Below are 12,500 nucleotides of genomic sequence, written 5' to 3'. Positions count from 1 at the left end.
GTCAGGAGGAAAAGTCTATTTCAAACTCATGAATTTCTTTTTGAAATCAAATTATTTTAATCTTTATATTTACACGGCCATCATACATCTCTCAACCTAAAATAAAAATTTAACCTCGTACAGGGGAGAATAATTGTCGTAATTTGAGGTCTTAAAGAAGTGTGTTATAAAATTATAGAAGGGCGTTTACTTCCATCCTTGTTCATTAGTAAATTAGAAATCTTGTGTAAGAGAGAAAACGATGAGAAATACCATTAGAGAAGATATAATGCATAATCTTAATAATAAGAATAAGATAATGATGACGGGTACAATGGATATACTTTATAAAGCATAACTTGAATATTTTATAACTTTTGACGTAAGAAAAATATTAACATGAATCTTTATCATTATTACTATTATTATTATTATTAGTTAAACTACAACCCTAGTTGAAAAATCAGGATGCTATAAGCCTTAGGGCTCCTATGGGGAAAATAACCCAGTGAGGAAATGAAATAGGGAAATAAATAAAGTTCATGAGAAGTAATGAACAGTTAAGTAATATAGAATATTTTATAATCAGAAACAACGTTAAAATTGATCTATATAAACTTTGAAAAGACTTATGTCAGCCTGTTCAAAATGAAAACATTCGTTGCAAGTTTGAACTTCTGAAGTTCCAATGATTCAGCTACCTGTTTAGGAAGATCATTCCACAATCTGGTTGTAGCTAGAATAAAACCTTTAGAATAATGTGTTGTATGAATAATGATAATCTTGAAAAAAAAATCATGCTAATAATAATTATCATTATGATATTCATACAGAACATTTGTTAATTTTGTATATGAGTTAGTATTCTTTTACAAGGACTAACTAGTGAACCCTTTAGTAATAATTGTCCAAAAAACCTTTGCCTCAAACAAGAAAAAAAAAAAAATAATAATAATAGCGGAAGATGGAGGGAAGAGAGCAATAGTTTATTGTACAAATGAGTTAGTATATATCTTACAAGGGCTAACTAGTCAACCATTAAGTAAGAACTACCCAAAAAAAAAAAAAAAAAAAAACATTACCCCTCCCCAAAAAAAAAAAAAAAAAAAAAAAAAAAAAAAAAAAACAGCGGAAGATGGAGGGAAGTAACTCTCATTATCTCGATAAAAATCGTCCTTGTTCAGTCTTGGACGTAAGGAAGCTCAAACTAAGAATGAAATCATGAAAGCAAAAGCGCAAGCAGTAATTTAGGACATCTTGAAACCACATCTGAATTTAGCACCTAAAGCCACAATCTCCGGTCTTTTAACCATGAGATGTGGTCGACGTAGCTCTTAATGAATCAAGGCGTGTTTATCAGACTTTCTTCGTTTCTACATCTGTTGCTGAATTTGAACGAGGGAGGCAATGAGCCCTTGTGTAATCAATGATTATTTTGGGTTCTTTGAAGTAATACATTACGATTCGCGTCATACTGCATGTAATGTTTTTATTGTGATTCCTTCCTGATATTTACTATTCGCGTCATATGTAGTTTTTTTTATTGTGACTCCTTCCTAAGATGTTACGATTCGCATCATATGTAATTTTTCTATTGTGACTAGTCCCTAAGATGTTATGATTCGCGTCATATGTAATTTTTCTATTGTGACTCCTTCCTAAGATGTTACGATTTGCATCATATGTAATTTTTCTATTGTGACTCCCTCCTAAGATGTTACGATTTGCATCATATGTAATTTTTCTATTGTGACTCCTTCCTAGGATGTTACGATTCGCATCATATGTAATTTTTCTATTGTGACTAGTCCCTAAGATGTTATGATTCGCGTCATATGTAATTTTTCTATTGTGACTCCTTCCTAAGATGTTACGATTCGCATCATATGTAATTTTTCTATTGTGACTAGTCCCTAAGATGTTATGATTCGCGTCATATGTAATTTTTCTATTGTGACTCCTTCCTAAGATGTTACGATTTGCATCATATGTAATTTTTCTATTGTGACTCCCTCCTAAGATGTTACGATTTGCATCATATGTAATTTTTCTATTGTGACTCCTTCCTAGGATGTTACGATTCGCATCATATGTAATTTCTCCTTCCTAGGATGTTACGATTCGCATCATATGTAATTTTTCTATTGTGACTCCTTCCTAGGATGTTACGATTCGCATCATATGTAATTTTTCTATTGTAACTCCTTCCTAGGATGTTATGATTCGTGTCATATGCAATTTTTTTTATTGTAACTCCTTCCTAATAGTTACTATTCGCGTCATATGTAGTTTTTTTTATTGTGACTCCTTCCTAAGATGTTACGATTCGCATCATATGTAATTTTTCTATTGTGACTACTCCCTTAGATGTTACGATTCGCGTCATATGTAGTTTTTTTTATTGTGACTCCTTCCTAAGGTGTTACGATTTGCGTCATATGTAATTTTTTCATAGTGACTCCTTCCTAGGATGTTACGATGCTCGTCATATGTAATTTTTTTATAGTGACTCCTTCCTAAGATGTTATGATTCGCGTCATATGTAATTTTTTTTATTAAACTCTTTCCTAAGATGTTACAATTCGCCTCTTATGTATTTTTTTTTTATTTCACTCGTTCCTAAGATATTACGATTCGCCACCATATGAATTTTCTTTATTTGACTCCTTCCTAAGATGTTATGATTCGCATTATGTGCAGTTTTTTATTGTGACTCCTTCCTAAGATGTTACTATTTGCGTCATATGTAATTTTTTTATTGTGACTCCTTCCTAAGATGTTACGATTCGAATCATATGTGGTTTTTTATTGTGACTCCTTCCTAAGATGTTGCAATTCACGACATATGTAATTTTTTTATTGTGCCTCCTTCCAAAGATGTTACTATTTGCGTCATATGTAATTTTTTTATTGTGACTCCTTCCTAAGATGTTACGATTCGCATCATATGTAGTTTTTTTTATTGTGACTCCTTCCTAAGATGTTACGATTCGCATCATATGTAGTTTTTTTTATTGTGACTCCTTCCTAAGATGTTACGATTCGCGTCATGTGTAATTTCTTTTATTGTGACTCCTTCCTAAGATGTTACGATTCGCGTCATGTGTAATTTCTTTTATTGTGACTCCTTCCTAGGATGTTACAATTCACGTCATGCATAGTTTTTTTATTGTGACTCATATGTAATCTTTTTATTGTGACTCCTTCCTCAGATGTTACGATTCGCGTCATATGTAATTTTTTTTTATTATGACTCCTTCCTCAGATGTACGATTCACTTCATAAGTAATTTTTTTATTGTGACTCCTTCCTAAGATGTTACGATTTGCGTCATATGTAATTTTTCTATTATGACTCCTTCTTAAGATCTTACGATTTGCGTCATTTGTGATTTTTCTATTATGACGCCTTCATAAGATGTTATGATTCACATCATAAGTAATTTTTATATTATGTCTCCTTCATAAGATGTTACTATTAACGTCATATGTAATTTTTCTATTATGACTCTTTCATAAGATGTTACGATTCGTCATATGTAATTTTTCTATTATGACTCTTTCATAAAATGTTACGATTTGAGTCATATGTAAATTTTTCATTGACTCCTTTCTTGGTTATGGTCTCCTGATTATGTATCTTACATAACATGCGTAAAATAGGTATGCACACCAGCAGTTCTGGGAATAATTTCAAGTAATACCAGGTAGTCCCTGTTGTTTTTTTCTTGCGTAACATGCACTAAATGGGCATAAACACAAGTAGTTCTTGGAATAAATTCAAGCTTACGGCAAAAGTTTCTATTTATTATGAATCAATGAGCCGCTCTAATAACTGAAAAGAATATGTATGGTTGTGCAAGATGGCAAACGACATTGATTTTCCGTGAATATAAACCTTTCAATTCGAGAAATGTTTTGACAAAATTTGTAATATCATGTTATTTCATCCTCAATCAATAACATAACAGAGTTTATAAAACTGATATTTAACAGCACATTTGTGTGTAGAATGAGCGACATTGTTTCAAAGTGACACCAATTGCATCAAGGCTTTTATGTTTCCTTATATTCTTGATCAGTTTATGAATACAGGGACGAGGGTGAGTGTAACTATACAAAAGAATCTCATGGAAAATGTGAGATTTAATAAATACTCATAACTAGTCACAGACCAGAGAAATGCAGGAAGAAAGGATTGGCCAGGAAAGATAACAGTACATTTGACAATACATAGAAAGACCCAATAAATCCTACGATGCGAATAATCATTTTTAATTCTCCAAGATTAATTGCGGGTGGGGGGAGGGGGGGGGGGGGGGCTGATGACATGTGCTACGAGTCCTGACTGAAGGAGAGAACAACGGCTAGATAAGTGCTTTCATCTGAGAGCTCAAATATTACATAAGGAGAGACAGGAAGGATAAATCATGGTTAATAAAAAAGAATCTACAAAGGGATGTCACTGACCATAGTCCTTTAAGTGTCTTATTGCGGAATAAAACATATGATGAAGTGTCTCATATATAAATGCCATAAACCGATCACGGATTTAAAATGGCGACATGAACAGGGATTGAAAATGCCCACACAAAAAGGCACTGAAAATGCCCATATGAACAGGAACTAAAAATGTCCACATGATCAGGAACTGAAAATACCCACATGAACAGGGACTGAAAATTTCCTCATGAACAGCGCATACCCACATGAACAGGGACGGAAAATACCCACATGAAAAAGGACTGAAAATGCCCACATAAACAGAGCCTGAAAATGCCCACATGGACAGAGCCTGAAAATGCCCTCATGAACAGCAACTAAAAAGACCCACATGAACAGGGACGGAAAATATCCACATGAAAAGGGACTGAAAATGCCCACATGGACAGAGACTGAAAATGCCCACATGGACAGAGACTGAGAATGCCCGCATGAACAGGTACTGAAAATACCCACATGAGCATTTACTTAAAATGCCCACATGAACAAGGACTGAAAATGGCTACATGAACAAGGACAAAAAATGCCCACACGAACAAAGACTTAAAATGCCCACATAATTGTTAAAACAAGCAATCTTTGAAGAAACAATTAAGGGAGGAATTATTCAAATTTTAGCTTCATCTCTAAGATGAATGTAAGTGTATTAGTATTGGCAAACTTCTAGTTAGTGCTATAAACTGACAAAATGGAACCGAATTATGGGCAAAAAGTTTAGAACAAAAGCAAGTTCAAATTAGACAATGTCTCTACACCTCACTAAAAGGTAGAAGCATACATATTCATTTCTTCCTAATGATTCTGAGGCTCTACTCTCTGCTACAATCTTAAAATCATCACAGATTCTCTTAATAATTAGAATAATTGTTTCCAACAACCACCATTGAAATATGGGAAAAGATAAGAGTTTCTCTTTTAATAACATATCCCTTTAAAGGTGTTGTATCTACCCATGACACATTCCCCCTTGTAATTTATACATAGCCTCTGCTTGAGGGTACGCTCAGGCACACTATTCTATCCTATTTTTCCTCCACTTGCTTTTTCCAAAGTTTTTATAGTTTATATATGAAAGATTTATTTTAATGTTGTTACTGTTCTTAAAGTATATTATTTTATTTTTTCATTACTTGTAGTTTGTTTATTTCCTTATTTCCTTTCCTCACTGGGCTATTTTTCCTTGTTGGAACCCTTGGGCTTATAGCATCCTGCTTTTCCAACGAGGGTTGTAGCTTAGCTTGTAATAATAATAATAATAATAATCCGCTGCTTGTCCAGGTTGTAGTGAGTGGAACTGCATTTAGGGATTAATGGGTAACCACCAGGATATGGCGCTTATGCCATTGCATAATCTGGTTCTACTTTTTCGTGTTCTTCAGATGTGATATTATGCTTTACCCGTTTGCTTCTGTGAACAGTTTAAATCTCTAAGCATCTATTTTCAGGTGACTTTACTTACTTCGTTTATATATATATATATATATATATATATATATATATATATATATATATATATATATATATATATATATATATATATATATATATATATATATATATATATATATATAGTATACACAAACACACACATGTATATATATACATATATACATATGCAGTATATATATATATATATATATATATATATATATATATATATATATATATATATATATATATATATATATATATATATATATATATATTAGATTATGTATTTATATGTATATATGCACATGTATTTATACACACATACATACATACATATATATATATATATATATATATATATATATATATATATATATATACATGTACATATGCATATATATATATATATATATATATATATATATATATATATATATATATATATATATATATATATATATATATATATATCTGTGCGTGTGTGTGTGCATAATCATCAGGATGTCAGTGGTTAATTACTAGAAAACAAACACGCACATTAGAGAGAAAATATATACCATAGTTATCTCCAACGACTTCTGATTTAACATATAATTTGAGACGGTAATGAGTCTTTACGACGGTAATTCATGTCAAAATCCTTGAGGAGATCAACAGACTGAAGCTAAATTTGCTTTTACCTTTTTCCGAGAGTGTAACACTCTCAGTAAATCATGCAGATATCAGCGTTTTACTGTTCTCGATGAAGTGTTCATAAAAAAAAAAAAAAAAATGCCATTCATTTTATTCCTTTTACTAAGAGGATTTTTTTCTTTACTTCAAATCAGTTAGTATTGCAAGAACGTGGTATGTCTTCTATTTACGTTTTTTTCTTATCAATACAGTTATTTGTTCATACATATCCCCAAACACAGAGAACCAAATGATTGGTGCATGTGATGGTGAAAAGATGAGTGATTGGAAGTATCTGATAATAATTATCTTTATATATATATATATATATATATATATATATATATATATATATATATATATATATATATATATATATATATATATATATATATATATATATATATATATATATATATATATATATGAAGTTGAAATGACCAGTTTTTATCTCAAGAGGAGAGATTGAACCTTTTATTAGAAAAGGAAGATGAATGAATTTATTAGCTGCCTACAATTACCATATAAGAAGAAATGGTTGAAAAATGGGCCTTGGTTGTAGATACAGAAGGCAAAGAATAATAAAAAGGAGTATAAAACTCCATGAGGGTGTAATGAAGTAAGGATACAGTATTTTTAGTTAAAGGAATTTAAGAATTGAATAAAATACTAAGAATTTGTGATGATGAAAGGAAACAGGAAGAAAGAAGTATTATTCACCTTGTTACTGGGAGACTGAGAATGAAAAAAGAGCTAAATTGATGGAAAAAGAAGGGAAAATAGGACCAAACACTTCATGGAAAATAACAAGTAGCTGTACAGGAAAGAGGCCAAGGGGGAAAGGTTAATGAACTAATGGATTTAGGGACAAATAGATTTTTTTTAATGTAACTGTCAACCTGTTGAAGGCTCCATGAATACTGGAAATGAAATACTGACAGAGATGAATAAAACACTATTGAAAGAGGCCAGTATAATTAGGGTAGAAATTACACTTGGGGATATTATGCGGACAATATGAGGTGGATCGCTGGAAAGACACCGGGAGTGGAATGAATATATTTAAAGATTTGTGGTATGGTGGTAAAAAAAAATCAACTGTTTGACTAACTAGGGATTGTAAGATATGTTTGGATAAGTCATAATTACCTCCACCAATGAAGTTGGAAGGAGGTTATGTTTTACTTCCTATTTGTGTTTATGTGTGTGTATTTGTTTGTATGTGTTTTTGTTTCTTAACAGCTTCCTGACCACAATTGTAATCGTAGAGTAATAAAACTTGCAGGGATTAACTGTTATGTAAAAAGCTGGAAATTATTAAATTCTGGAAGGTCAAGGTCAAAGGTCAAATTCACGGTCAAGCAAAATGTCCAATTCATGAAATTGGCCATAAGTTTGGACATCGTTGTCACAGAGACTTCAAACTTGATTTATATTTGAGTGTTTAAAAATTCACGCCTAATAATATATGTTAAGGTCAAAGGTCAAGGTCAAGGTCGAGAAATAAGCTGCCACGGTGGAGGTCTGCGCTCTACCAAGTGTCCCTCTAGTTTTTAAAGAATTGGTGAAGGAATGATATTTCCTCTGTATAAAGGTAAAGGCTTGAAAACCATCTGTAAGAATTATTGGGGCGTAATGTTTTATAGTAACGAGATAGCTTGTTTAGTAGATCTTTTATTGAGAAAGTAAGACAGATTACGAATGTATAAAAACTAGAAAATTAGTGTTTATTCACATTACAAAGTAGTAGTTTGTGAGAATTTTAATTGTATAGAGAAAAATTTACAGGGAATACAAGAACCTAGAAAAGGCTAGTAATAGAATCACCAGGTAGGCAAAGTGGGGGCTGTTAAGGCTCTATTTAGCATTGTATACCAGATAAATCTTTGAAAACGAATAACAAATTTTCTTGATGGAAGTGGAACATATACTAGAACTTATACACATTAAGGTGGTTCGTTTTTTACAAAAATAGGTCATGGTTTTTTAATACTTTTATGGATGGTATGATGCAAGATCTATGTGAAAGAAAACTAGATAGGAAAATATGTCATGAATAAGGTATCACGAAATTAGTCAGGACTTAATCGTATATTTCGTATTTTCATTTTCCCTGTGGTTCTTCTGCAGCTAAGCATCACGTTTTACTGTGATTTTTAAGCATATTCATATATATATATATATATATATATATATATATATATATATATATATATATACATATATATATATATATATATATATATATATATATATATATATATATATATATATACATACATATATATATATGTATATAAATATTACCATTTCATGTCATACTTGAATTCATTTTTAACAACATGCTGATTCGGTGTGTAACGTATTGATCGTTCAAATCGTTTGAGAAAAAATACTTCATTCTTTCATTGTCAGGAAAGCCAGAGGCTGAAGAACTAAAAGAAAAAAATCGGTTGTCATAAATCACATTAATTGGTTTACAAAATACTGTTAAGTGTTTGAACGTTTTAGTGAGAACATTACAAATGAAAATGTTGAAGTTGCAGTGTCCTAATTTTTTCTTGCTCTTCAGAAGTTGAAATGTAGAGGAGTTTCTGGAGTATGCCAATTGCATGTTTGAAAATATAGAATTTATCATTTAACACGAAAAGGACAACCAATTGATAATGCTCAAAAGCATTAGGTTTTTTTTGGTAATTGTTGGATGAATGTTATACGGTGTTAAGCGAATGGAAGCCTTTCTCTCTCTCTCTCTCTCTCTCTCTCTCTCTCTCTCTCTCTCTCTCTCTCTCTCTCTCTCTCTCTCTATATATATATATATATATATATATATATATATTTATATATATATATATATATATATATATATATATATATATATATATATATTTATTTATAGATATGTATATATATATATATATATATATATATATATATATATATATATATATATATATATATATATATATATATATATATATATATATCATGAGAACTAAATCGATACCATTCTGTAAAAAAAACTTTCCAAAAAGTTTGTGACACTCTGAAAGTATTAGTTTTTTCCGTGAGTTTTCAAATTTCGTACTAAAAATATGAGAGATGATTTACTCCATGACTTCTTCCATACAAAAAATTATACACCAAATACTTCACAAGATAGGTGATGGATTTCTTTTTTTTTTAATGACAAGATATGGTATATGGAAAAGCTAGTTATCATATATGATAGTTAAAAGATGAGTGATTGGAATTATATCTGACTATATATGAATCGCAGGAGTATGTGATATATAGATTTAAGTGAAGATGTACCTGATAAACTCAAATATACTCATAAATACACAAAATTTATCTTGCGAAATATTCATCATACACAATGATGTCCATTACTAATCTGAAATCTCTTGTAATATACATTTACGGATAACTTTCTTAAAACGCTCAGTGAGAAATGATTAAACTTAATACTCACAAAGACGCAAAACTTTGTCTTATGAAATATTCAATATACACGAGTATGTCAATTTCTTATTTGAAATCTCTTATAATATACATTTACGAATAACTTTCTTAAAACGCTTAGTGATAAATAATTGAACTTAATATTGTAAAAAAAAAAAAAATTAACGATTCTTGATGACCAAATGAATATGTGCGTGCGGACTGCGTGGGTGAGTTGGGGGGGGGGGGGGTGCATGGGGGGGGGGGGGAGGGAGATAGTTAGTATTATTAGAGGTGTTGCAGTATATAAATGGAGTGTCTTGTCAAGTTAGATACACTTATCTTCTTCTCCTTTCTGAAGACACAACAAAAAATGTCTCTGAGGCTTTTGGTGAGTATCTGAATAGTCCATTAGTATTAGAAAGTATTTCATATACAGTGATCTTATCTTTTATCACACTCCTTTATATGATAACGAAATAAATTGCTTACTTAACTCAAGATCACTTTGTTAAATACTATCATCAAGAAAGTTTTTTTTTTTTTGTTTTTTATGAAAGTGTGGTTACAATATTTGATATTCATGAGAGTTTTGCTTAGACGACTCAATTTCAAATAATTCTATTAGTATTTAACTTTTAAATATTTACCTTTGTGGTTTTGCTGTTGTTTATGGTAAACAAGAAACGTATCTTTAATATTTTATTTTTCCTTATTTCCTTATTTCCTTTCCTCACTGGGCTATTTTCCCTGTTGGGGACCCTGGGCTTATAGCATCCTGCTTTTCCAACTAGGGTTGTAGCTTAGCATTTAATAATAATAATAATAATAATATGATTATTTCTAGACAGTCATTATTATTATTATTATTATCATTATTATTATTATTATTATTATTATTATTATTACAAGCTAAGCTACAACCCTAGTTGGAAAAGCAGGATGCTATAAGGCCAAGGACTCCAACAGGGAAAAATAGCCCAGTGAGGAAAGGAAATAAGGAAATAAACAAACTTCAAGAGAAGTAATGAACAATTGAAATAATTTACAAACAGTAACAATATTAGAATAGATCCTTCATATATAAACTTAAAAACTTAAAAAAAAAAAAAAAAAAAAAAAAGGAGGAAGATAAATATAATAAAATAGCATGCTTGGGTGTAACTGCAAGCAAGAAAACATGCAATTGTAGAGGTATCATATGTTATTCATTATCATCAAAATTGCAGGTGCTGTTGGCTGCAGTAGCAGCAGCGGCAGTTGGTCAGCACAGTTCATCCTACCCTAGATCCTCCGTTTCCTATGGGTCTAATTTAGGGCACCAATCCCCAGCGTACCATCCTCAGCCATCCTACCAGCCTAGCACTCCTTACCAACAGCGCCCTCACAAAGTGCCCAGTCCTAACTACCCACGCCAGTCTCCAGCCTGCGCAACGAAAAGTAATAAGCCTTGGTGCCTCGAGGACGAAGAATACCCAACTTACAACATCACACACGCTGCCAATCACCATTCGGAGAAGCTCCTCACTCTCTACGCCGACGTGGCAGACCTCAACACGGCCCTCTCAGTGAACCGACCCAAGACCCTGAAAGAGGAGACTTACCTCTGCCCCTCCAAAACTAGCTACGTGAAGCCCCTCAGGGCCCAGAACACTGAAGGCGTTTGGAGGATCATCATCAACAACATAGATGTCCATTACAAAAAGCTAACCCAGACGGTGCGCATTGAGGAGTGTCTCACAGCCGGAGACGATTGCCCAAAGGTTCCAAAATGTTACGACAGCAAGTGTCTTCAGAAATCCGTCTACCACCGGTTTCTGGTGTTCGATCCTTACGATGCATATTTCCCTTTCGCCATTGAGTCCTTCAAGCTGCCAGCTAGCTGTGCATGCCTTTTGGGCGCTTATACTATTGATCATTAAGCTGAACTGACCAGATTATCCAATAATGTTTCTTTCTTGAATCTTTAACTATATTTTCTTTATCAAAGAGTCCAAGGATCCGAATTCATGACTATAATACATAAGAAGAAAGCAGTTCTCTAGTCATCTCGGTGCTATATCATATTTATGGAAATCATTGATATATATTTATTACTCATTCCAGCACTATGTATCTTTAGTAAATAAATGGCATTGAAAATTCCACTTTTTATTTACCATGCAGAATAGTATTAAAGAATAATTTCTAATATATTTTCTAAGTATAAAAACTTAATATATCCGGAATATATAGGCCTATATCAAAGACAATATGTATATTATAAATTTTTATGGATGTATGGATAACTCGTTGTGTATCTTTGTATGTAACTCATGAGGGATAAGTTCGAATCTTGGCCAGGGCAGAGGAACGTGTGATTTCTCTTTGAGTGCAAGTTACTCATAGTCTCGAATCAATATAAATTGGTGGTTTTACTCATACACGTATCTATTAAACACACGAGTGTTTTTTAATATATCTACTTTGTTT

General features: G+C 31.7%; 2 protein-coding genes across 2 annotated transcripts in view; both read left to right on the top strand.

The window, feature by feature from the left end:
- LOC137629711 (zinc finger CCHC-type and RNA-binding motif-containing protein 1-like) overlaps positions 1–12,500 on the top strand; it is a 543,938-nt gene that overhangs the window by 207,882 nt on the left and 323,556 nt on the right. The gene's annotated exons all lie outside the window — the stretch shown is intronic.
- On the top strand, positions 10,380–12,149 carry LOC137629712 (neurotrophin 1-like). The gene is made up of 2 exons (XM_068361277.1): positions 10,380–10,419; positions 11,258–12,149. The coding sequence occupies exons 1-2, from the start codon at positions 10,402–10,404 to the stop codon at positions 11,948–11,950; spliced, it is 711 nt and encodes a 236-aa protein (XP_068217378.1). The 5' UTR covers positions 10,380–10,401; the 3' UTR covers positions 11,951–12,149.

This window comes from Palaemon carinicauda, chromosome 37, assembly GCF_036898095.1.
Source record: "Palaemon carinicauda isolate YSFRI2023 chromosome 37, ASM3689809v2, whole genome shotgun sequence".
Lineage (NCBI taxonomy): Eukaryota > Metazoa > Arthropoda > Malacostraca > Decapoda > Palaemonidae > Palaemon > Palaemon carinicauda.
Note: the sequence above shows the minus strand (reverse complement) of the source record. Positions and strands in the feature narration are given on the sequence as shown.